Source organism: Marmota flaviventris, chromosome 2, assembly GCF_047511675.1.
Source record: "Marmota flaviventris isolate mMarFla1 chromosome 2, mMarFla1.hap1, whole genome shotgun sequence".
In the NCBI taxonomy this organism is placed as follows: Eukaryota; Metazoa; Chordata; class Mammalia; order Rodentia; family Sciuridae; genus Marmota; species Marmota flaviventris.
In genome coordinates this window covers 80,592,919-80,620,134 of record NC_092499.1, presented here as the reverse complement: position 1 = coordinate 80,620,134, position 27,216 = coordinate 80,592,919, and the positions used below count along the sequence as shown (strand labels likewise).

The 27,216-nt window shown below is 45.5% G+C and overlaps 1 protein-coding gene and 1 pseudogene across 1 annotated transcript; one reads left to right on the top strand and one right to left on the bottom strand.

Annotated features, from left to right (window-relative positions):
• Positions 1 to 3,292: 3,292 nt before the first annotated feature.
• LOC114087906 (growth arrest-specific protein 7 pseudogene) lies at positions 3,293 to 4,510 on the bottom strand (annotated as a pseudogene).
• Positions 4,511 to 13,801: 9,291 nt separating this feature from the next.
• Klhl33 (kelch like family member 33) lies at positions 13,802 to 22,286 on the top strand. Its single transcript, XM_027929379.2, has 5 exons — positions 13,802 to 13,884; positions 14,063 to 14,827; positions 18,300 to 19,224; positions 19,351 to 19,518; positions 19,616 to 22,286. Exons 2-5 carry the CDS (start codon positions 14,083 to 14,085, stop codon positions 20,166 to 20,168), a joined length of 2,391 nt encoding a protein of 796 aa, XP_027785180.1. The 5' UTR covers positions 13,802 to 13,884; positions 14,063 to 14,082; the 3' UTR covers positions 20,169 to 22,286.
• The last annotated feature ends 4,930 nt before the right edge of the window (positions 22,287 to 27,216 follow it).

Sequence of the window (27,216 nt, the reverse complement as noted above, 5' to 3'; positions counted from 1 at the left end):
TACCACTGAGCCACATCCCCAACCTCTTTTTATTTTTTATTGTGAGACAAGGTCTCACCAAGTTGCTTAAGGCTAAATTGCTGAGGCTGACCTTGAATTTATGATCCTCCTGCCTCAGTCTCCCAAGGCTCTAGGATTATAGGCATGCACCTTTTCTTGAGACTGAAAAAGACAGTAGAGCATGAAGGCCTCAGGGGTGGGAGGAGGACATTGTGTGTTTTGTCAATGCAGAGTGTATTTTCTAGCCCTTTCTGCTTTATTTTGCTTTTCTTTACTTCCTCCTATTTTTAAATAGCTAACTTCCCTTTATTGTTTTCTGAAACTTGGAGAGTTGGTGTTTTTTCAGGAGCTAGAGACCCCCTACCTACTCTTATCACTGAGTTAGGACACATCCTCTGTCCACTGGCCCTGCTTGGACTGGAATGTGGTTTGAGGCTGCTGGTGTAAGGATACTGCCCAAAAAGAGAGGAAAAGAATGAAAATACTTTCTTATCCAGCTGTACAAGTGCTCCTAACTCAGTATCAAAACTCCTTAATAGAATTGTTGCTATCCCAGAGAAATGTTATATGGCTTCTTATCCCATTGACTAGCCACATTCCCCTTTCTATTTACTTTTCTAGGTGCCTGCTTCTCTTCTCCACTCTTCAACTCTGTTTTCCCTAAAACAAAACCTGTTTTAGAAGGAGTTACTATTGAGTGTCTCTTCCTGTGTCATCCAAATACCCTGGATTTACTGGGAAATGATGAGGTAAAACAAAAAAGAAAATTATCTTTTTACATCTTTGCTTGAATCCACCTATTCAGTGAGGACATTCCAAGAATAAGATATGCAGTATTATTAGAATTGGGGTACTGTTAGAAACCCTACTCTAGAATTGGGTGATATCACCACTCCAGTTTATCCTGCTACTTTATATATTTTAATCCAAATCTCTCCCCCCTGAATTTAGATAAATATTAAAACTTTCCCCATACCCTAAAGTTTCAGGGGAACTAAACATACTGGTAGGCTCTTCAAAGGAAAAGTCATTTCTTTCACATTTTTATATCCTGGCTCCCAATTCTCTTCAGTCTTATTAACTCTAGATATGTTCTCTTACCTCCCAGACTGCATATTTTGTTTTGTATTAGGGATGAAACTCAAGGGTGCTTAACCACTGAGCCACAGCCCCAGCCCTTTTTAAATTTTGAGATAGGGTCTCACTAAGTTGCTGAGCCTGGCTTTTTTTTTTATTAATTTTTTTAATTTATATATGACGGCGGAATGTGTTACAATTCTTAGTACATATAGAATACAGTTTTTCATATCTCTGGTTGTATACAAAGTATATTCATGTGTCTTCACACATGTACTTTGGATAGTAAGGTCCATCACATTTCACATCATTTCTAACCCCATGCCTGCCCCTTTCCCCTCCCACCCCTGAGGCTGGCTTTTAACTTATGATCCTCCTGCCTCAGCCTCCCAAGTTGCTGGGATTACTGGTGTGTGCCACTGCACCCAGCCCTCTCACACCGCTTTTGAAAGACAATTTCTATACTCCCACACCTAATCTTTCTCTTAGGCCCACCTGTTTTGACTCACCTTGAGACTGATATTGGGCAGCCAAACTTAACCTTCCTGGCATCCTTAAGAGGCAGACACCATAGTTGTAGTCAAAGGCATCACTTTTTTTTTTTAGTATATTGAATATCTTTCTAAAATAAACTATGAGAAAGCCATTCTAATTCAATGGAAGAGATGCTGAAAGATTCGAGATCAACATCCATTATTAGCAATGTAAAACAGAGGGAAAGATCCATGAATTATGCTGGTAGAATTCTGCCCCCATGGAAGACGGAAGGATCAAGCCGAAAGCCATCAATGGGAAAGATGAAGAAAGATGGGCTCTCAGGGCAGGGGTTTCTGGCTAGAAGCTGTTCCTTGCTCACTGGGTCAATTTTTTCTCCCAGCCTCCTCAGGCTGGTTCTCTAGGCTAAGATGGGGTAGATGGTGTTTGCTGTAGTCGAGAAAGAAAGCGGCTGGCTGAACCCAGGGGTAGTGCTGAAAAGAGTCACGCTTGGCTCAGGCTTCTCCAGGGAAGATGGACAAAGGGAAAGGAGGTACTGGCACCAAGCGAGGGCTCTGTGCAGGGCTCTGGAAAGTTCAGAGGAGCTGGAGGCCCAGGTGGCAGGGCATGCCTGGATAGCAAAGAGAGTCTGCAATGCGCATACAAGGGACAGCAGTCCAAGCCCTATCTTGCATAAGCAGATGGAGTCTGACAAAGACTTGCCCTAACCTGTCTCTCATATGGGACTGACCTAGCCCTATTAAGCCTTTGGTGGGCAGCCTGGGAGAGCCGGGGTCAGGGTAGCCCAGTGTTGGACAGGACACCATGGGAGACAGACCCATGTGGTTTCTGGCTCATCTCCATCTCTCAAAGCTTTTGGACATGCACACAGCAGGAGGACATCTCCCTGGCAGAGAACTTTGGAAAGCTCCCTCTAGTGAGATGGGCAGGGGTGGTAGGGTGGGGGTGGGGACTGCCTTGAGAAAGCAGCTGAGGAATGGATTGATTGGGATTTCCAAAGACTTCAGAGATGATGCCTGGTCTGATAGGAACCGTGAATCAATGCTCCGACTTGGGGCTAATTTGTCGAATGAGGTAGTTCCATCCTCACCTCTCTGGGCAGGGTTGGTCAGGGAAGACAGAAAACAGGCCTTCCCAAGACCCATGGGGATGAAAAGTGGCCAAGAAAAGCCAGATTTGGGCTCCCAGAACGCAAATTAGAAAAATAGAGAGAGGGCCGTAAAGGATTCTAGGTGCAGGCTGAGCTGACGGCGCCTTCTATCCATGATTCTGTTCTTAATATTGACTTGGAGGCAGAGACAGCTCTTCCCTGATCTTCCAAAGCCCCAGAGATAAAGGGACCAGCTGGAGGATGGGCTTTGGGGCATCCAAGGGCACAAGTGTGTGATGGCCACCCATATGGAACTCAGCAGGGACCACAAAGTTCCAGCCTCAGTTTGTTCTCAGAGCAACAAGCACGGCACGGGGTTTGGGGTGGGGGGGCTTCAGTCTTGGAGACAAGGGCGGGGTTGCAGGTCTGTCTTCTTGGCCTGGGAATATTTGGGATTCCCCAGCTGAGCCATCCAGATCACCCTTCTGGAATTGCCAGCTCTCTCCTCTCTCCTCAGTGGACAGGAGAGTGGGTAGGAGGGCAGCTTCATCCAGCGGGAGCCACCACCCCCTCTCCACAGGACCCCCAGCCCCTCTCCTGGGCAGGACCCCCGGGGCCACACAGGCGTGTCTAGATCTCCATGTCCACGGGGCAAATGCTGCCCATTTTGTGCTCTCTGACCCACAGCTCTCTGTCTTTGGCTGGGTCCACTTTTTGAAGCAGTTGGTCCACAGGCTCGACTGTGCTTTGGTTGAACATGTCTGTCTCATGCCGCAGCTGTGTGTGCTGACACAGATGTTGCCGGATCATCTCCACCCTCTCCACCTCCAGCCGCTCCAGCTCCAAAGTGGTGGTCACCATCTCTTCAAACCACTTGGACTGGGCCTGGTTGTAGAGGTCCACACGACGCATGAGGTCGTCACCAGCCTGTGTGGACTTTCTCCATGCCTTCTTGATGTCCTCCTCTGTCTTGTTGCTCAGCTTGATCTCCAGCTGCTGGGTCTTCATCTCCAGGTCTCTCTGCCGCTCTGTGAGGGCTTTCCGGGCCTTCTCCACCGACGCGTAGCGGCTGGCGAGCTGCTTGCGGAGGTCAGCGATATGGTGGTCACACTTTTTCATGTCTTTCTTGAAGTTCTCATGAAAGTTCATTAGGGGCTTCTCTACCTCGCTGTGAAGCTTGGTGGAGCACTTGAGATGAACCTCTGCTTCATCTGCCAGACTCTTCTTCACCTGGGCCCAGGCTTCTCCCAAGGAACCTTCCTCCTGTGCAGCCAAGGAGTTCTGAGAGAGCTTAGCCAAGTTCTTTGCATATTCTTCTTCAATCTTTATCCTCTCTCGGTCGAATTCAGACATTTCTTTCTGCATTTGTTTGCCCTTCAGTTGCTTTTGGAGCAGCAGTTCGAACCCAGCCACCGTGCCATTGCCTTGGGGATCCTTCTTATCAGCCCAGAAGTAGTCACAGTAGCTCCACTTGGTTGGCTTTAGCAGTTGCTGTTCAGGCATGGTGTCTGGGTGAAGGAATGTCACGCAATTTATCATCTTCTCTGTGGGGTCAACTTTATTTTCAAGATTATATATTTTGTCTTCATTGCCTGAGGTTCTGTCTTCCAAATGGTCTTGTCTGTTGGTGATACTTTCCATTGAACTTTTAAGTTGGTTTAGTGATTCCTTCACTTCAAGGATTTCTTCTTTATTTCTTTTCAGGACCTCTAATATATCTTTACAGAAGTGATCTTTCATCTCCTGAAGCGAATCTGTTATTTTACTGCATAACTCCTGCTCTCTTATATAATTCTTTAAGTCGTAGAACAGTTTTACTAAATACATCCTGAACTCCTTCTCCGACATTTCTTCGATGGATTCTCTTATGGGAGCAACTTGGTTGTTTGGGGCACTTTATTCCCTTGTGTTTTCATTTTGTTTGTGTGTCTTCCCATCTAGCCATGTGGATCTGAGGCAGGATAGTTTCTACTCTGTAGATTTGAAGTGTCCCTGAAGGTTTCCAGAAACTCGCAGATCCAGGCTCCGGTTTCTGTAGGCTCTGCCACACTGCAGGACCCAGAAGGCTCACCCTCAAAAGCATCACTTTTGAGGAGGGAGGTGTGTGAAATAAAAACAAATACAGGAGAAAGAGCTGAAATAGGTGTACCTTTCCTGTACTATGTAGGCACTGCTGGTAAGCTGGGGGTAACAAGGCTCATCATGATTATATGACTTCATTCTCATTCATTTCTGACCCTTTCTATGTCCATCTTCTGCTTCTCTATCCCACACTTACTATAGAATGCCTACATAGTACTCCACAGCAGATACAGGCATCTTCTGCCAATTATGCTTACACCCAAAGACCAGAATGTTGGGTTTTAGTCTACCTGAGACCTGAATGGAGGGGCAGTGAGGAAAGAAGGGGGAGAGGTAGGGAAAGGAAGGACAAAAAATGATCCAGTTAATCCAGCTGACTTGCAGAGACTCTGGGTCCCAGAATGAAACTTGCAGGTGGATATGACTGTATAGGCAGAATGAATCTTCCAGACATTCAGCCAGTTGACATGATTCTCAGACTCTTGAATGGCATGGGGCTCCTAATAAGGGGAAATAGAAATGTGGTGAGGACTGCACTGCCTCTAAAGTACCCTTCTGCTCTCCTCTCACAGTTCTTACATTCTCTGTGTTCACTCCCTTGTCATTCTCTCCACCTCTTTTTTGTTTCTCTAGTCTACAGAGGGCACATTCCCACAGATCATGGGACTCATGTTCTTGGTAAGGCTCTCACAGAATTCACCTGTGCTGGACATTCAATGGGCATGGGGGATGGGTTAGCACCAGGCACTGAGGCCTATAGAAAGGAAGGAAGGTATAATGTTGAGAATAATGCTTGACTCTTCCCCACCCATTGAGGGATTTTAGAATTTTAGAACAAAATAAAAGGGTGTTAGAGATGCTTCTCCATCTCATGGCATGATGGTGGAAGCTGGGAACTCACTCTTGTGGCTTCTGTCTTGTCATGAAACCATCCTTTCTTAGGGAACTCATCTCTTCTGCCACCTTTTTGTTCCTCTAGAATTCTGTTCCTTTCTTTTCTTCTACTGCCCTGCTCAGAATTTAGAAAGCTGATTTCCTTTATGTCTAGAGCAAGGATTAAGAACTCAAAAGTCTACAGGAACCTGTGACATAATAAAGAATAATGTGAATTAAGTAGGAACTGTGGCAAACTGAAAAGTACATGCCTTGTCTCCAGGAACAGCAGCTATCGGTTCCGGCAAAGTACATCATGTAGGTTGGAGGCCCAGAATTAACAAGCCTGGATCTTAAATGTTGGCAATATATTTTGAAAATTGTGAATGCTGTGCCCTTTGAACAAACCTCATTTGCATATCCAGTTCATGACCATCAGTTTTCAACCGCTGCCCTAGAGATTCCCTTACCAGAAGTTCTTAAGATGGTCCTGCACATTGGTCAGGCTCATGAATAGGACAATGCCGTGTGATAGGTGCCCACCTGACTTAAGAGCTCCAGTTCACATCTGCACAAAGGAAGGAGTGGTAAATAAGGATTAAAGGTAAGGCATTGCTTGTCAGGTAGAAGCAGAAATAGAGACTTGATGGTGATAGCTCTGGGCTTCTTATGGGGGTCAGCCTCCTGCTGTAGCTCACTTCCTCACTCACCACCTGCCCAGTCATTCACCAGGTTTCTTGTAGAACATATGGAGCAGTGGCAAAAGGACAAATAGCACAACAATGAGTGTAGCCCACCAAGTAAGGAGGAACATGATGAGCAGGCAGGGTAAAGAGCCCAGTAGGGAGAGTCAAGGACTGTACCAGTGGAAGGAAGGGTATCAGCCCTTGCAGTACCACTCTTGCACCCAAGGATTCTCTCCTATAATTCCAGCAGCTCTGAAGGCGGAGGTAGGAGGATTGCAAGTTTAAAGCCAGCCTCAGAAATTTAGCAAGACCCTAAGCAACTCAGAAATACTCTGTCTGTAAATAAAATATAAAAAATGGCTGGGACTTTGTTTCAGTGGTTAGGTGCTAGAGGAACATCTGGAGATGGTCCAAGTTAATCAGTTCTGCCAGCCCTGGACCTGACCCTAACACCCGTCCATATTAACCAGGCAACTGGGTAAGGGAAGTGAAGTTGATAAGGGCATAGGAGTAGAGGAAACAGTTGGAGATGATGGGAGCAATGGCATTCAGCTCGGCTTTGAGAGTGACTAAAGGTCAGCCTCCAAATTAGTGTCGTGGGATCAAGATCTAGAGAGCTGAAGACATTGTCTTCTGGTTTCCCTTTCCCTGTTCTCAATTCCTCATTCCCTTGCACACATGTATCAACACCCACTACCATGTTAGGAGACAAGTTTCATTTATTTTGAGGACTGGAGAGATAGAAAAGAGGCTTAAGCATTAGGCCCTAGAAACCAGAGTTAGGGCTCTGGGAGTCATGAGAGAAAAGGTAATTAACAGTGTCCGGAGTAGAGTTGGGAGGGAGTTGAGAGGAGAGGGCACTCACCAATAAGAATGAAACAGAGGGGCACATCTATAATTAGTGGGACAATGTGGCACACTCCTATAATCCCAGCAACTCAGGAGGATAAGGCAGAAGGATCATAAGTTCAAAGCCAGCCTCAGCAACTTGGTGAAACCCTAAGCAACTTAGGGAGAACCTGTCTCAAAATAAAAAATAAAAGGGACTGGGGATGTGGCTGACAGGTCAGGCATGCCGGAAGGTTCAATCCTGTGGGAAGCCATTCTCGCATGTGATGGGGCACCTCCCGGATTGGGTGTGAGGCGTTCTGGCCAAACTGTGTCGGAGCTATCCCCACCCTCTCCAGGTGCGAGAGCCTGTCTGTGTGGGGGTGTGACTGACCACTGACCCTTAGGCCAATCACTGACCCTGACCTTGGAATGCTGCCCCCCTCGACCTTCATTGGATGGAATTTTCCCCTGAATTTCTTGTTCCCCAATAAAAGGCCACTCCCTGGCGTGCTGTCTCTCTCTCTCCTGCTAGCCCTGAGTAAGCCTTGCTGCCCCACAGGGTGGTTCGAGGTGAGAGCCGTCTTGGACCTGGTCATAGAAAAAGGTAATTGAGTCTGTGTGTTTTATTTTGATCTCACTAGTTAACTTCTATGCCACGAACCTCTTTAATGAAACCAGCGTGCTGGTCGCCTGGTGGACAATCCCCAGTACCAAAGTGCATTGATTTCATGCCCTTTTTCTCAGACCATGAGCATGGAGTCTGCCTTCAGCCTCCTAATGTCATCTGGAATCCTCAGTGCCACTCTGTCCTCTGCCCTTTCCTGCTTTATTTCAGCCCCCATTGTCTTCCAGTTTAGTTGGTATCTTGGTAAGAGGCTTAGGGGAGAAAGGAGAAAATGTGGTAGACAGGGCCATCCCAAGAGTATAATTTTGGGAGGAAGAACAGCAAAAGTGGGCTAATTTCTCAGTACCAAGGAGTTAGATAGTGACTTTAAAAAATGGAGGTGACAGTGACTTGCTGGTGTTCTGGAGATGGTCCAAGTTCAAACAGCAAAATTTAAAGTCTACCTGTAAATCAAGGCAAAGTATGAAAATGGTGCCAGTCTTCTATCTGCCTCTCAACGGTCTTTTCCCTTCCCATTTCCAGGAGGTTTAGCACACCTCACTCCTTCTATCCTTTCTTTTTTTTTTTTTATTGTTGGTTGTTCAAAACATTACATAGTTCTTGATATATCATCTTTCACACTTTGCTTCAAGTGGGTTATGAACTCCCATTTTTAGCCCATATACAGATTGCAGAATCACATCAATTACACATCCATTGATTTACATATTGCCATACTAGTGACTGTCGTGTTCTGCTACCTTTCCTATCCTCTACTATCCCCCCTCCCCTCCCCTCCCCTCCCCTCTTCTCTCTCTACCCCCTCTACTGACCTTCATTTCTCCCCCTTGTATTATTTTTCCCTTTCCCCTCATTTCCTCTTGTATGTTCTTTTGTATAACCCTGAGGGTCTCCTTCCATTTCCATGCAATTTCCCTTTTCTCTCCCTTTCCCTCCCACCTCTCATCTCTGTTTAATGTTAATCTTCTTCTTCCTATTAAGACACCTAGGCTCCTTCAACTCTTCCCTCTGTGCTTCCACTCTCCTGACTCTTTAGAGTAGTGGGCTCTTATTCTCCTATGTGGGACCCTCCCTAGGATAAACTGTACTCAGTCATTGGCTTTTTTGGGGGGAAAGCTATGACAAGAAGGAAGAGCCTTCATGAGGCTATCTGCTTGCTCACCTTCCTCATTGCTGTAGACTTCATTCTGGTTTGTTTGTTTTTTTTTTTTTTTTTTTTTTTTTTTTGTGTGTGTGTGTGGAGGGGTACCAGGTATTGAAACCAGGGCACCTAACCACTGAACCAAAATCCCAGCCATTTTTTTATATTTTATTTAGAGACAAGGTGTTTCTGAGTTGCTTAGTCTTGCTAAATTGCTGAGCCTGGCTTTAAACTTGCAATCCCCCTACCTCAGCCTTCAGAGCTGCTGGAATTATAGGCATGCAATACTGTTCTGGGAGAGGCAGGACCTTTGGTCTTACAACTGCTGAAATCCCAGCCATGTGGGCACTCCAGCCCCAGACAGCTCCTATTCCACACACCCACGTCAGTCCTATTTCCTAAAGCATCTCAAATCATATGGAAGCTTGAAAAATGCGATTCAGATTAGACATTCCTTTATAAGAAGAAAACTCTACCCCAAAGCAGTAGGTCTGGTTAGGTAGATACCTCCAGTATCAAAAGGGGGAACAGAAGTATATGCCTAGGGGTAGCAGGAGTAAATTTAATTATCAAAGAACATCATACAATTCACTAACAGAGTCATAGGGAGAAGAGGTAAGGGCTGGTACCACAAGATAACTGCCTGTGCACTTTTTTCTTTTCTTTGTGGGCCAGTAAGGGTACAGCCCAAGAGTGCTCTTCCACTGAGCTATATTCCCAGTCCCCACCCCTTTTTTAATTTTGAGAAAAGTTCTCCCTAAGTTGCTAAGACTGGTCTTGAATTTATGATACTCCTGCTTCAGCCTCCTGAGTTTCTGGGATCACAGACTGTGCCAACATGCCCAGCTGTATACTACTTTTAATGTGAGTGATGAGTGCATAATCACTTATACCCTAATCCTCTGGGGAGGTAGAAACCAGGGCTCTAAGTCATTCTGCACAGAAGGCAGGTAGAAGGCTTTCTTGATGGTGCCAAATGCCCAAATTGAAGAGTATGGTTCACACTATGCTCCCTTGGGGATAATCATAGCAGGGTATTAAGAACAAAAGTTGGACCATTCGTGGAGAGAAGGATGAGAAGGAATGCACCCCTATCCTGGATAGCCTCTTACCTTGAGGTTCCCAGAGGACTGGCCCCAGCCAGGACTACAGGAGCCTGGACTTCCCTTTAGGACTTCCCTTTAGGAAGAATATAGACAAAGTGCTCCTCAAACTGCCCTCTGGACCATGCCATTATGGGACCACATTTGCTAAGAAAATATTTCCTATTTGAAAGAACAGCAAGGAGAGTCACTGACCTCCCTTCACTCAGCTAGGATCCTCATTACCCCCTTCCCAGTGAGTCAGTGACTTGTTAGGCTAGAAAGGAGGGAATTTTGCCTCCTAACTCATCCAAGGACTTAGATGACTCTGACTGGTCTGATGATCAATTTGCAAGTGACAAAGATAATTGGAAGTCAAGGGTCTTTTCTGAGACTTTTCTGGGATCCAAGGGGAGGTGACTTTCTGAGGCATTCATTCCCTTTAATTTCTCAGCCACCTTCCTACTGTCTCACCCTTCTACCCAAAGAAGCTAGAGGCTTATTGACTGAGGTCTCAGCAGAGGAGTGTCCCCAGGAATGAGAAGAGAATCAGGAAGAAGAAAATAATTTGGACCTGACAAAAGAAAGGCAAAAATGTGAATGGAAGGGGAGGGATATCTCCTCCCCCTCCTCACTTTCCTCATCCTAGCTTAATGCTCCTCTCAACTCTATAGTTCCCTTTCCCACCAACCTTTTCCCAGAAAGGAGTCCTGGCAAAATGGCCATCCTTTTATTTTTTTTCCTCAAACTGCAAGTTATTCCTCCCCACGCCAGAGGGGTGGATCTTAAAATTGTAAACATCCGGGAATAGTAAATAATATTTCTTATCTACTGTCCTCCCCCCACCCCCACTCTTGTTCAACACTCATCCCAACAGATCCTCAGAATAAGGCCTCTTTTCTTTCCCCTTGAGGAGCTGTGATATAGAGTCTCTCCCAGCAAAACCATCCAATTTCAGGTCACTGTCCATGGGAATCTGCTTCACCAGCTCCTTCTCCTTATTTAACTTGGCCTATTCAGCTGCAGCTGCTTTTGCCCCCCACATACAATCCCACATATTTCCCCATTGCTCCTTAGCCTCTTGTAGCCCCATCCAATTCTCACCGTCATTCCCTCAGCCTCCTCACCAACCTCAATTCTCTGGCACCTGCCTTAGATTCCCACTCATACAGACCAGTGTCACTCTCAGAAGAATAGTCACAGTCATCACACCAACCACCAGTAGCTCATCTTCTGGATCTATGTTTAGCTGCTGTACCCAGTGTTTCTGGAAAGGCAGAATGCACACATCATAGAATGTTTATTGGCTGAGTTGATGCCCCCTCATGTGATTTGAAAGATTTGCCCAAGCTGGAGTCACAGTGCAAGGTAAGACCTTCCAGTACAACAGACTTGAGACAGAAGTACAAAGAGGGAAAGAATCAGCACTACCCAAATCCCAAAGTGTCCTAGCCACAGCTACAGTGTTGGCAGAAGCAAAAATGATCCCCATGGAAATGCCAAGCTCTGGACCCAGGCTACATGAGATGAAAAAATATGTGCCACCTAGGAGAAGAGAAAGGAAGAGCTGGTCTGTGATCTCAGAGATTCCTAACAGGACTGGGGGCTCTGAGAGATAACAGTCACAACAGACTCACCAGCCTTCACTTTGCCATTGGCTGAGATGCCTGTGATAGGCAAGGTGCTAATCTTAGTGACTGAGGCCAAGAACAGAATGATGAGCCATGTGAGCCCTGGGTAGGAATGAGAATTCATTCATTCAGGCCTTGTTCCCTAAATCCCTTCCTACTTCCCAGAGCTCTGAGCTCATACTTGTGTCTGCCTGAGCAGTCATCCAAGGCAAAAGCAGATAGAATATGACACCACAGATGATGAGCACATAGCACATCCATGGAGCAAAGAAGTGAGGGAGGAGGTCATTCCAGTGCACACTAATTCTCCAGCTCTCTTCTCCATTGCTCAGAAGTATCCTCTACGTTCTCTGGAACAAAGTCCCTCATCAACCTACATACCCTACTTTGGAAATCGTGAGCTCTAGTCTTAACATGATCCTCATGACCCAGCCAAAGTGTTCTGGCGTCTTGCCGGTCCTGGCCCGGAAATTATCTGGATCATCTTCTCAAGAGTGTGGCTTGGCACAGGACTTCTCTGCAGAGGTGGAAGTCATGCTGTCCTCTGGCTGAGACTGTACAGACATGACTGAAATGCCATGACCGCTCTGCAACCAGGAGCATGGTGACAGGAAGGATTTGGGGGAGGAGGGAAGTCCCAGGCTTTAATGGAAGTGAGTGGTGGCTCAGACAGCAGATTTTTTCCTATCTTTGAGAGTTCTCTGTGGGGCATGGGTCTTTCTTACCATAGTGGAGCCACACAGAGCCTCCAGGAATTGTTGGTTGTGGCACAGATATCCTGGGACTGTAGAATTGTCATACCACTCATAGCTGGATCCAAAGTCCCTATCCTTAGAGGCAGATGACAACCAGAGGGCAGCTAGAGGTATGTCTCTGAAATGTATTTCCTCCACTTACTGATGATGGCTTAAGATGCTGACCGCATTGTTTTGCTACAGGTAGTCTGGAATGTCTGGTCTGGGAAAAAGGTCATTATCTTCCCTTTCCCTAGCCTAGTTACCAAGAGTTGCCTCTCTAAGTCAACCCATTTTGGGGAGTGTGGCCTGAGGATTAGACTTACCCAAGGAATGCTACCCCTGGTTACCAGGGTATGAGGGCTGTAAATTGGGAAACAGAGACAACTCCAGAAGTTGGAGGGGATGCAGTATTGGTAAAATCACCTTCCCATTCCACCCCCATAAGAGCCCACTCACCTGAATAATTTCTTTCCCTTGATAAGTCTGCTTCTTGGTCAGCCTATCAAGATTGGGCCAGCCCTTCTATAGATGAGGGCATCCACCCCTAGCAGCCTTTGGCCCATCCTAACTCCCTAGAGAGTGGAAGGGAAATACATTTCAATCCTCTTCCTAAATTCTTTCCCCAGGATGATACCCATAACTACCTTGCAAAGTGATTATCCTGTTTTAGGATTTTCAACCAAGCATTCAATCTCAGGATGAGAAAGAAGGGAGTAGCTGTTGGTGTGCCACTTCAAACACTGGGAATACCTGTGTATACCCAGCCCAGGACACTGGTCCCCCACACATTCCCCTTGTTTTGTCCTCATCCCAGTGGTCCAGGTTAGAGTCTTCCAAAAACACAGTGCTAGGTTTTGGGATCTCACCTTGGAATACAGAAGAAGCTCTGCTCTGCCAAGGTGAGGCACCTAGTCATGTAACACTGACCCCCATCACTTCACTAACCCTTTCTCCTTTGCCCTGTGCAAACCAGGCCAGGCTGTTTGCGTTTCATATCAGTATTGTTTGCTCCAGGGTCCCAAGTTTATCATGCACTGAAGAGTCATCAGTCAAAGCCCAGGACTAACTTAAATCACTCTTCTTGTCCAACTCAGTGTAGTCCAGACTCTTCAGCCTCCTACTCCACAGCCCACTGGGTGGCCACAACCCTCTGGCCTGGCTCACTTTACCAGATGCCCACATGCTCCTTGGCCTCCAAATTCCCCTCACTCAGCACCTCCTAGTGACTTACAGGTGGAAGGGTAGGGGAGTCATCTCAGGACAGAACCCAGGAGATTGGGTGTCAGAGTTTGGGCACTGGGAGCCCAGCCTTTAGCCCTCTTGTACCAGCTATAATTAGCCAGGTGGGGCTACTGACTGGGACAAGGGTGAGTTCCCTGTGCACACAGCAGTCCCAAGTAGAGAGAGTGCTCAAGTGAGAGAGCAAATAGAAGGCTGGTGTCTCCTAATGGGAACTAAAAGAATGGGGGCAAGATGGGAGGGGTTGGGTCCCTGGTCTTGGATCTTTACATTTCTTGCATGCTCCTTACACTGGGTAAACCCCATGCTTGGCAGTGGTTAGCCCACTATTCTAGACTTGAGTGTCACCTTAGGGTGGGGGTGGGAGATTGGAACAGGGGAGGGACTGACAATTCCATGAGGTGAAGACATGGTACCTCTGGTCTCTCTGGATACAGCTAAGATGACCTTCTCTCTTGTCTGCTCACCTGCAGCAATCCAGCAGACATAGGCCATGAGCCTCTTGGACACAGCACATCATCCCTCGGACCTGCAGCCCGTCTCCCTTCCCCTCCAGAAGGACGGTTTTGGACACCCTTTGCCCGCTGAAAGAAACTCCTGGCCTTCTTCCCCAGATGAGGATCCTGATTTACTGTCCTTTCCTCTGCAAGAGCATGGCCCCAGATCCCTGGTCCCAGGGAATCTTCCCTCCCCCGCTTTGTTCCTAGAGGAAGAGGAAGAGGATGAGGACGATGGAGACACAGCCAAGCTGGAGGGACTGTGTAGTGAGGAGCATCCGAGCCAGTTCTTCGCAGAAGCCCAGAGGCTGCGGGAACACAGGCTCTTGTTAGACGAGGAGGTGACAGTCAGGGGGCGGGTGTATGGTGTGCACCGGGTGATCTTGGCCGCAGTCAGCAGCCTCTTCCGAGACAGGCTGCTGAGCGGCGGAGCGCCGCGGCTTGGCTTCAGCCTGGATGTGGCCCCGGGGGGCTGGGAGGCCGTGCTGACCTTTGCCTATGAGGGGGTGCTGGGCCCCGCCTCATTGGAGGATGTGCTGGCTGCGGCCGATGCCTTGGGGGCGCCCCGGGTAAAGGCTGCTGCACAGCGGAGATACGAGGGACCAAGAAACGCCGGGGAAGAAGAAAAGAAGCTCAGCCAGGCCGAGGAGCTGAGGGAGAATCTGCGCAGCATAGAGCTTCTGTACCGAGAGGGCGTCGGGTGTGACCTGGAGCTGGAGGCAGACGGCTACAGGTTGCGGGGTGAGGGCCTGTGGGGCATTACATGGCTGCAGGTGCAGATGCTACAGAAATGGTGTGCAAGCAGCAGGTGGTTTGAACTCCACCACAGCGATTTTGGTACTGCTGTCAATTTCTCCAGGGTGACGTCTGGCGCTCAGCCAGTCACCGAGAACTGCGCGTGCGCAGTACAGTTGTTTTGCCAAGGCGTCCGGATAGATTTAAAATGACCCTTCAGGCTCTGGGTTTTTTCCTGCTCACTAACAAGGAATTTTCAGCCAGCTGGCTGGATTTAAGGGTACAATCCGTGGCAGTAGAACAAGCAGAAAGTGACTGACTCAAACAGATTAACTAGAGGCCCTTCTTGGCATCTTCTGTAGTACACAGGAAAAGGCAGAGGTATTGGGTGGAAAACAGTGTGTCAACAGTGTGCTTGACAACATGGCAGATCTTAAGGGTTCTGCAGCTAATGAGCAAGGTCTGGTACTGTTTTTTTTTTTTTTCCAGAATCTTAAGGCTAGCAGGCCATGGCACTTTGACTTTAGTCACTAGGAAAGCTAAGTAAAGTAGGGTTGAATAAATTGAGTATTATTCAGATTCTTTTAATACTTAGTGAAGTACAGGGTACCAGGAATTTTTACACATGACATCTCTCTCAATTCTCACTGAAAACTAGTGAGATAGAAACCATTGCCCCTAGATGCAGATAAGGAACATTGAACTCAAGAGTTCTTAGCTGATGAAAACACGAATACAAGCTCACTCTTATTAGTTCAGTCAGCTTCCACTAGGCCTTGCATTACTTCCTCTGCAGTTATACCAAGATACATACGACTTGGAACATGGATGTGACACTTAAAAGTTCAAAGTTACAAGGAATTAGTTTAGAAATTATCTAGTTCAGCTCTTATAGTTTACTGACAAAGAAACCAGACCCCAAAACATGTCCAAAGTCATATAGTTACTGCTCGGTACAGGAATGACTGGGGACCAGAGTGTTTCTGGAACTCCCAGAAGGAAAACTATCCCAAAAGCTTTTTTTATCATTTCTGATAGCACTTGATGGAAGGGGACTTTAAAATTTCATTAAAAAAAAAAAAATTTCACTGGGGCTTGAAATTTAAATATATCCCTACCACCGTCTAGGAACCCCTCACTTAAAGTGTTAGGAGGCAGTGACAAGAACAAGTGGTTGTAAGCCCTTTCATAGTTGGATCTGAGCTACAGGTTGATTGATGATATGGAAGCTGAGTGGCTTAGAATGTAGATATTCTCTGACAATATATAATAGAAAACTATCACTGACGTTCTTGGGAAGTGCTAGGCCACTACCTACTGCTTAAAAAGACAATGGAAAGCCATATCAACATCAGTTACCATTTGAGAGAGGCACATACATCATATTGGGCCAAAACAGCATGGAGTTAATAAACCTCACTAAGAGTTTGGCTCCTCTGTGACTTGTCAGAGAGGACTTCTAGCAGCATTTCCCCCCTTTTATTATGAAGCATCTCAAGCATATAGAAAAGTAAAGAGAATATTAAGATGAAAAGTCAAATACTTTTCATGCAGACTTAACAAATAACATCTTATTACTCATTTCATCTCTATTTTTTTCTAAAGTTTAAAGGAAGTTTATGACATGTTTCTCATAAATGGTTAGATGAAAAAAAAAGAAGGACATTTGGGCTGGGATGTGGCTCAGTGGTAGAGCATATGCTTAGCATGTACTACATACTGAGTTCAATCCCTAGCACCACAAAAAACAAAACTGCTTTTCATATATCTACAATATCTTTATCATGCCCAATAAAATTAACAATAATTCTTTAATATAATATCACCTAGGGGCTGGCGTTGTGGCTCAGTGGTAGCACACTCGCCTAGCAAGCCTGAGGCCCTGGGTTCGATCCTCAGCACCACATAAAAACAAGTAAAGGTATTGTGTCCAACTACAACTAAAAAATAAATATTTTTAAAAAATCACTTAGTCCACATTTATATATTCCCAGATCCTAAAAATGTGCTAGTTTATTCAACCCAAGAACCAATAAAGGGCTATACAGTATTTAGTCATATGTCTCTTAAATTTCATTTAATCTAGCTGAGTGTTCTCTCCACATTTTTATGACTTAGTATATTGAAGAAACAAGATTAGTTATCCTATAAAATATTCTATTTCCTGATTTTCCCTTATGGCTTTATTTTGTTAGTTTCTTTAGTTTTTTAATTTCTTACAAACTTGACTTTAGATTTAAAGGCTTAATGAGATTTAGGTTAAATATTTGACAATGTTTGTTAATAGGACAGTTTCATAGTCATGAAGGCCATGCAGATAACCAAAATACTGGTACACAAGATTGTTTGTTGCAGGTTAATGTCAGTGACAATGGATGGTAATGATCTGCCCAGACAGCCACTGGATGGAAATAGAAAATAAATCACATCCTTTCTGTAAGATTCAGTTTCCTTTTCTTAAAACACGTAAATGAATTTGATGATTTTGAACACTGATGTTCCAAATCTTGTGATTTCATGGACTATACCAAGATGAGCAGAGGGAAGTACAGAGGAAAGTTGGGACCCATGGGAAATCTTAAGCATTAAATCTTAGGCAAGAGGAGATGGCAATCAGATGGGGTTGGGTTATAGCCATTCTTGAGTTGTACCACTTTTCCAGCAAAATCTAACAGAATGGATTATGGCACTGGCTCTTGCAGTTGTAAAGAAAAGAACTTTATTCTGTGAATATAGAGAGACTTATATAAGTTGCACGTTGGTCTGTTCAGTTTATTTTGTGCCCCCTTATAGAAAATACTGTCTATGACGTTGTCTTCATAACTTGATCCATCAGGATTTGTTTTCTAACTCACCTGGAACCAAAAAACTAAAGCATCTTGAAGCCACACTAAATATGAGACTCATTCAGGGTGCTCAAAAATATTTTGTGGTTTTTCTTTTTTTTTTTTTTTGTACTCGGGATTGAACCTAGGTGTGCTTTATCACTGAGTTATATCCTCAAACCTTTTTAATTTTTTATTTTGAGACAGGGTCTTGATAAGTTGCTGAGGCTGGCCACAAACTTGTCATTTTCCTGTCCCAGCTTTCTGGGTGGCTGGGATGATAGGCATGTGCCATTGTACCAGGCTTAAAATGTTAAAATTCAAATTCTTGGCTGTCTCTCCCTCTGGAGATGGCCTGCATCCTCCCTTGAATATGTATTTCTTACTTTACTCCAAAAGATGTGTCTCCCCAAGATATCCTGCATTCTCCCTTGAAAGCATATCTGCTTTCCTAATAAATCTGACCAGATCTGCTAAATCAGTATCCCTGGGGTTGGGCACTGAAAGCTGCATTTTAACAGGCCTTCTGTGGTATTCCAGTGCACACCATAATTTGGCCTGTGGCCTTGGGTGGTTGGCCCACTTTGGGGTTGTCAACTCAGGATTGTGCTTTGTAACACTCTGGGTCTTCCTCTGCTTCTTCTCTCCTGCAGTGCACCGAGCAGCCCTGGCCTGTGGCAGTGAGTTCTTTGGGGCTATGCTCCTGAGTGGGATGAGGGAATCCCAGGGCACAGAGGTGTCTCTGCATACCATCTCTAGCCAGGACCTGCGACTCCTTGTCTCTTTTGCCTACTCTGGAATTGTTCGAGCAAGATGGCTAGGACTGCTGAGAGCTGCCCAGGCTGCTCTGCAATACCAAAGCTCTTCCTGCCTGGCTTTATGTCAGAGAGCCTTGGCACGAGACCTCAGCCCTGCCCGATGCCTGGCCCTGTTCCCCATGGCTGAAGCCCCCGGGTTGGAGAGGCTCTGGAGCAAAGCCCGACACTACCTCCTCACTCACCTGCCTGCTGTGGCTTTGTGCCCTGCTTTCCCTTCTTTGCCAGCTGCCTTCCTGGCTGAGCTCCTGGATAGTGATGAGCTCCATGTCCAAGAAGAGTTTGAGGCCTTTGTGGCTGCACGGTGTTGGCTAGCTGCCAACCCTGAGACCCAGGAGTCAGAGGCCAGGGCCCTGCTGCGATGTGTCCGCTTTGGCCGCATGTCTACCAGAGAGCTGAGGAAGGTGCGGGCAGCTGGGCTACCCCCAACCCTGCCCCCAGACCTGCTACACCAGCTGATGGTGGAGTCTGAGGTTCCAGGTCAAGAGAGGCGGAGGGAACCTGACAGGGCACTGGTGGTGATTGGTGGGGACGAGCTCAGACCTGATATGGCCCGAAGACAGCCATCTCGAAAAGTGTGGTGGGCCCGGGCCTTCCACTGTGGCATGGGACTGGTACGAACTGTGGAGTGGGGGCGGCTGCCTGCCCTGCCTGCCCCAGGTCGTTTCCGGCATGGGGCTGCAAGCTTGGCAGGAAGTGAACTCTATGTGTGTGGGGGACAGGATTTCTACAGCCACTCCAACACTCTGGCTTCAACTCTCAGGTATGGTCCTCTAAGAATGGGCAGGGTGTGGCAGGCCCCAAGGTGGGCAGGTGAGAGAAATTGATGATGCAACTAACTATAGGCTCCCAGAGTCATTCTTTCCATCTCTTGTCCCACTGTGCCCAGGTGGGACCCCAGTCAAGAGGACTGGGAGGAGGTGGCACCTTTATGCCAGGCTCGGAGTTTTTTCCCCCTGATGGCATTGGATGGACAACTTTATGCCCTGGGTGGACGATACAATGATGTTGCTCTCAACTCTGTGGAAACATATAACCCTGAACTCAATATCTGGAGGTAAGCAGACAGGGGGCCATCAGGGAGAAATTAGACTTGGAGTAGAAGCAGAGTTGAAGATGCTGGTTGCCTGATCTTATATCCTGTTCTCCCTTAGGCCAGCACCTGCACTTCCGGCACCCTGCTTTGCCCATGCAGCTGCCATCTTGGAGGGCCGGTTGTATGTGAGTGGTGGCTGTAATGGGACTGGTCAATACCTGGGCTCATTGCTGCACTACGACCCCAAACTTGAGAAACCAGGGACATTTTTGAGCCCAATGGGCATACCTCGGGCTGGCCATGTCATGGCTGCTCTGGGAGGACGACTATATGTGGCAGGTGGACTGGGTGAGACTGGGGACTTGCTGAGCTTTGAGGCTTATGAGCCAAGGACTGATAGCTGGACTCGCCTGGCACCCCTGCCTTCCCCCCATGTGGGTGCTGCAGGTGCTGTGCTCCAGGGGGAGCTACTGGTATTAGGAGGCTACAGCCACCGTACCTATGCCCTTTCCCACCTTATCCATGCTTATTGTCCTGGCCTGGGCCGATGGCTGTGCCTGGGAACTCTGCCAAGGCCTCGGGCTGAGATGCCTGCTTGCATCCTGACACTCCCCACGGTACAGCACATAGCATTGGTTCCCACCCTGCACCAAACCAAACCTGCTGGGTGAAGAGGGAGCAGCAGTGTATCAGGGGAGGAAGGGATAAGGAATATCTTAAGGGAAGGACAGAGATTATGAGGAGAGACAGAGAAGGCTTCTTGATAGTATTTTATTCTCATTCAGTATTTTACAGCTCATAAACTGCTTTTGTACATATGATCTCCACTGAGGAAAAGGTGTTGGGGAAACCCAGGCAGCTGAATAGTTGGGTAAAATAGGCAACCCAGGAGTAATTCCACAAGGCTTAGGGATTCTTGGTAGGGGAAGTGCATCTGGTTGGGAAGAGTTAAGAAGCTTCAGTAGACACTGCGGGTGTAGCTCAATGGTATATCATTCATGAAGCCTTGGGTTCCATCCCCAGCACCAAAGAAAAAAGAAAAGATCAAAGCCTGATGCATTGGCACATACCTGTAATCCCAGCTACTCGGGAGGCTGAGGCAGGAAAACTGTAAGTTTGAGGCCAGTCTATGCAACTTAACAAGACTCTGTCTCAAAATAAAGCAAAACCAAACCAAAACAAAACAAAAGCTCCAGTAGCAAAGCATAGGAGACATACATGAAGGATAGTTAGAAAAGAAATTCTAATCCATGGATTGAGGAGAAAATGGGGAAAGGCCATCCATGAGCTTAGGCGTGTGAGAGGAACTGTTCAGCTCTCCTTTTTCCTAGCACTTGCTCCTTTCTACTGCCATTCCTGGGATGCCTCTTCATAATATTCTTTCTTAGGCAATTTTTGTAGACTGAGTCTAGTGTTTCCAGCCTAGAGACTAGGCTTTCCATGAGAGTCTTTTGGTTTCCATGAGAGACAGAAGCTCCCATCAGAACCTGGACAGCATAGGTGACCCAGATGCCTGATGACCTCTCCAGGGCAATGAGGTGAGCGTATTGTGTGTGTTATGGGGAGATAAAGAGGCCCAGGAGGATATGCCTACAGTGGAAAAGAAATGTGGTCTGAAGGGATGGGATTAAAGAATTTAGAGACCTATCTGGCCTCTTTCCTTCCCTTTGGGTAAACTGAGGGGCCAGAAGCAGAAATGGGATAGTTGTAGTGTGAAAGGGAACAGCTGAAAGAAGAGCACAAGGCAGAGAAGACGGAAAAGCCCTTTCTCCTTGTCAGTCTCTGTCCCCAGAGTTGTTTTAAGTTTATTTCAGGCAAGGTTGAGTCAGATGTTTTCTCTCTCCCTCCAGCCTTCTCTTCCTTGTGGACTTGTTTGGTTTTTTGCCTCTTTTTTTTTTTTCTCCCTCACATAGTTATTAATTGCCTGTTATATGCCAGGCACTGTGTGAAACACCAAGAATACATAACACAGAGAGCTCCTGATCAGAGGACAGACTTGTAAAGCAACACGGGTGTCATGGTGGATGTAGAACTCTGAGCAAAGCCCTGTGAGAGTCCAGACCGTGAAGTGAGAACTCTGTTCAGGGAAGCTTCCATTGAGGAAGGCATCATCAAATAGGTATAGTCTGAACTAGAATTTTTGTTTTTTGGCAGTAGGAACTGAACCTAGAGGTGCTTTACCATTAAGCTTCAACCTCACAGCCCTTTTTATTTTATTTTATTTTTTACTTTGAGACAGGCTCTTGCTAATTTGCTTAGGGACTTGCTAAGTTGCCAAGGCTGGCCTCAAATTTACAATCCTCCTCAGCCTCCTGAGTCATTAGAGTGGCTGGGATTACAGGTGTGTGCCATTGTGCCCGGCCAACCTGAATCTTGAAGGCTGTCTAGAAACTTACCATTTGAGGATGGGGATGTAGCTCAGTGGTAGAGTGCTTGCCTAGCATGCACAGGGTCCTAGGTTTGATCCCCAGCACTGTGAAGAAATAGCATAAAATAATAAAAAAATACAGAAATTTGTCAGAGAAGGTGGAATGCATCTTAGATAGAAAAAAATGAAGAAAGGAGGATCTTCTGTGCCTTGTTTCTTCTCAGCAAAGGACAAGTGGGTATTCCAGAGATTCTTCAGAGAACTCTACTGTTGTTTCTAGCGCCCTCTTCTTTGGAGCCTTTTTGAAGACAGTTCCTTTCACTTAATTGTATATTCATTCCCCACACAGTTCCCCTAAATCTTTCCTCTCTGGTGTTTTTATTTCTGCCCCCTGGGCTGCTCAGGGCAAAGAAAAATGAGTTCTTTGCCATAGGTCAGTTTTATATTATCATTGTTTAAGATTTTCATACTCCTAAAGGTGATAATGGAGTCTCCTTTGTACCTTTCTTCATTCTGTCCCTAGAAGTTCTTAACCTGTGTTTATATATTTTTGTGATTTCATTATTTTACTAAGGTTTTTTTTTCCCCCATGTCTCTGTTTAAGATAGTCAAGCCAGGTGTGGTTGCACACACCTGTAATCCTAACAACTCAGGAGGCTGAGGCAGGAGGATTTTAAGCTCCAGACCAGCCCCAGCAACTTAGCAAGGCCCTAAGCAACTTAGCAAGACCCTGTCTCAAAATAAAAAATAAAAAAGGCTGGAAATGTGACTTAGTGATTAAGTGCCCCTGGGGTTCCAAAATAATAATGAAAATGATAATAGATTAAAATTCAGAAAGGACTGAGGATATAGCTCAGTGGTAAAGCACCTCTCAATTCAATCCCCAGTACCGTGCACGCGCACGCGCGCGCGCGCACACACACACACACACACACACACACACAAGATAGACAAGGAATATAGTTGAAAATGAGAAAGGATAAGTGGGATATATAAAAGAAAAAAGAAATTAAAGAAGAAAAGGAAGCAGGAAATTGGAGGGGATGAGAAACAGTAAGAGTTGGGTGAACGTCTGTAAACATTTTCTTTGTGATTTGTACCTAAACAGGGGCTTAAATAAAGATTTTGCAGTGATTAAATCATTCTTGTCTGAGTTTTCTTCTTTTTGTTGTTCTGGGCTCAAACTCAGGACCTTAGGCATGTAGGGCAAGTGCTCTGCCTCTGAGCTACTTTCCCACCACTTATAACCAATGCAGACATATCCCATAAAGGGATGTTATTATTATCCCCATTTTACAGTTGAGATGACTGAGGCTCAGAGGACTTAAGTAGCTCACATGAAGCCTCAGAGTCTGTAAATGTTGAGTAGGTATTTAAACTCTGGTGAAAGGAATTGAGAGCCTGCTTTCTCTGTTCTGCCATTTCTCTAATGCAGATCCATCTCCACTGAGCAGCAGGCTTTATTCATGAAATTCATACTTGGACTCTACAAATAGAAGCAAGTAGCCAGTATAAGTGGCACTGGAGGCATAGAGGTATGGTCTTGAGGAATCTAACATCCAATTTCTATAATACATAGTAGCTGTAAATTTCAAAGGAGCTCAAGCAGAGCAAGAGGTAGTGGGTTCTTCTTTCCAACAGTTTGTTTCATTTATTAGGATACGCTGGGGCAAGTATTATTATGCGAATTATATACCCGGTGAGACTTTAAAAGAAGGACCCAGTGACAATAGAGCCTCCCTTGCACCTTTGCCACATGAGCATGCTCTGCGTACTGCAGACTCAAGCACCAGCCTCCAGTGGGGCATGGTGGTGCACACTTGTAATTCCAGTGACTCAGGAGGCTGAGGCAGGGAGAATCACAATTTTGAGGCCAGCACTCAGAATCTGTCCCCCACCTCCGCCAAAAAAATCAGCCTCTAGTCCCACTGAGAGGGTTTATGAGATTATTGACCGTCTTTTCTTTTCCATATGCAATGCTGGAGGTTGAATTCAGGAGCATGTATATGCTAAGCATGCACTCTATCACTGAGCTACACCCCAGCCCCTAATCATGTTTTCTTTTGTAGCCTTAGTCACAGTGCTAATCAGTGACAGAGGAGGACTTAAACACAGGTCTGTTGAACTCCATAGTGCATGTTTAAATAACCATATTTTAGTATATACTATATTGTCTCCACCCATATCTTGAATTATTCCAACATGATAAACAAGTATTCCAGATGTCTCCTAAGACCTGATTTTTTTTAAAAAAAAGTCTAAGATGTCATAAATTTAATTGCAAGGATCCATATAGCTCAGTGGTGGAGAGCTTACCTGGCATGCATGAAGCCCTGGGTTCCATCTACAGCACTGAAAGACAACACTACCACCCTTATAATTATGAGAGTCAGAGAATGAAAGGATGGAGAGAGGAAAAACTTAGGAAAATTAGTTGAGGTCAGTTAACAGTTATAGATAAAACCAATAAAAAGACTGTTTAGGACTTAAATGCCTTCATGGCAGACCACCAGGAACCCCTTACCCCTTTGCATATGAGCTTTCTGGACTGTTAATCCCACGCAATCCAAAGCAGTAAGTACTTCTCCATCAAGTACCTCTCTCCTACCCCAAAACTTTCCCTGCTTTGTGTTATTTCACCCCTCCTATCTATAGCCCAATGAACATTCAATGTAAACATTGCCTTCCTTCCCAAAGTTTATTAAAATACTCTTAACTGGAGGTCCAGGGACATTCTCCCAACTAGTACCTAGTCCTAGTGCTGGTAATTGTGGAAACTTGTTCTAGGACCTGATCCTTTTCTGGCTAGCATCTACAATATCTCAATAACCACCCCCCCTTTTTTTTCAGAGATGGCTAAGTCTCAAGAATTTTGTTTTAACAATCCAAATTTCACAGTTTGTTTCATTATTCCTACATGACATTAAAATATTCCCTCAAGTCCATTATTTTGATTTCCAAATGCCCTCCTGACTCAAGAGTAGCACTCAAATCCTATGTGAAATCAGGTATCCTCATTTTAATGTGATTATTCTTTTGACGTAAGTCTGTACTCCTCCGGCAGGCCCCATCTTCCAAGAGTTGTGGACTGCTGTCTAAGGCCAGCTGGGAAACTTACTAAGACCCTGACTCAAAATAAGATAAAAATTGCTGGGGATGTAGTTTAGTAGTATAGCATTTGCCTGACACGTACAAGGCCCTGGGTTCAATCTCCAGTACCATGAAACAAAAACAAACAAACAAAAAAAGCAGAAGAAATGCCAAAGGGAGCAGGTGCTACTCTGGCCACACACCAGATTGAAAATCAGAGGACTTGCATTCTAATGTCAGCTCTGTGTCAACCAGCTATTTAAACTTGGGCAAGCCATTCTGCACCATTTGAACCAACTATGTAGTGAGAAATAGGAGAGTAGTTAGGAAAATGAGGATAGCTGTTTCTAACCAACTGCTAAAATGTGGCTGGCAAGCTGCAAGTAGGATTGTTTGGGTTCTGTTCAATCTCTAGGATTGTCAGTCCTCTTTCCAGGCTCCCCCAAGAGACAGTGCTCAGGGATTATCAGATTGTAATATGTGTTCTAGTCTCTCCTCTCTAGACCAGTTTCACTTTTTCTCCTTTTGGATTTGCCAAAAGCTAAAGTAACAATGTCAATCCCTCTTTATGTAACTGGCTACACAGTTCCAGCAGGTGTCGCAACAGCTCCCAGAGTGTGCCTAAGAAATAGAAGTCAAGGGCTGACATTCTGGTAATAAAGCTGGCTAGATTGCTGGTCAGAGCAAATTTTATGGTTAAGTTGGTGAAGTTTTATTGTGGCTACAAATCTAGAATATTCACACTCAGGGTAGGGTGTAGCTCAGTGGTAGAGTGCGTGTAGTGTATTTGAGGTCTTGGGTTAAATTCCTAGCACTGAATAAATAAGAAGAGTATAGCTACTCAAAATAGCCACTGACCTTTTATTTAGCCTGTTCAAATATTTGTTTGCTAATATGCAAAAAACAAGTTCTAAAGTTACTTCCTGGCCAGGGTTTAGACATCAAGAGTTTAGCCTTCGTATCTTCTAAACAAATGTCCCAAGATGGTATGGAAGTTGATTATTAATTTTTATGCAAAAGGCAGATGTATGTGGGAATAATGCGCTAAATTTGTCCATTATCGTATAACAAGACCTCTTCTAATACCTCTGTAGGTTGAGAAACATACCATTTCCCTGATTACATGAGGAGGGAAAGAAGTGCTAAGCTTTATGGATCACCATAATGTTTCCCTGGATTTGTTGACTCCAACTCTAGGTTTGTACAGCTACTAGAAAAACGTGACATTACTGCATATATTTCAGGGCATAGTTTGGATGTTGAGTAACTTGAAAATGCCAATTAATAATTGTTTGTTGGGTGAATGATGAGGGAGCATAACAAACTGTGGAAGTGAATCTCATTGTCCAGGGAGATTAGCTTGCCACATGGGTTAGCATGTATCACGGCTAACCTACCACCCAAGATGAGCAAGTCCACTAAATGAACCTTCTGCACAGTTCCAATGTGTTAGGAATTAAGTGTCTTAAAAAGTTACAGAGGGCCATTGTTTTGGACTGAGCTCCTGCAGGTGGCTCCAACAAACCAGAGTAAAAATTAAAATGAAGCCATTCATACTAAAGTTTCATGTAACCAGAACGAAACTAAGTTGTCATCTGGGTTTCAAGAAATCAGGAGAGCAAAATAACAACCAGGTGGTACACACCTGTAATCACAGCTATCTGGGGACTGAGGCTGGAAGATTGCAAATCCGAAATCAGCCGGAGCAATTTAGCAAGTCCCTGTATCAAAATGAAATTTCTAAGCAAGGGCAAGCCTAGAGTTAGAGCACTTGCTTAAGGCCTTAGGTCCAATCCTCAGCACTGAAGACACTTTCACACACAGAAAGACACTTGATGTAAATAATCTCATAAGGACAAAACATTTGTTTTGGATCATGGTTGAAGAGGTTTCAGTCTTTGATCACTTAGCCCCATCCCTTTAGTGCCTGTGGTGAGGCAGTACATCACGTGGGAGCATGTGGTAATGATGAGATAGGAAGCCACTTGATAATGGAGATAAGTTGATACCTGAGGTAAGATCTTAGCAGAGATTACATTGTATTCTCAGCTCCTGTGCTCCTGCATGAGAGAAGTTCAAGCAAGATATAAGACTTAGTAAAGTACAGCAAAGTTGATTAGAAGAGAAAAAATCAGGGAAAGATACTCTCAAGGGGGAGAGTAGGTCCTCTTGGAGAGGAGAGTGACAACTCACTTCTTTGTGCGTTCAATATTATTAGGGTTGGCAAGGAGGTTTCTGGAGAATTCTGCCCAAGCATTACC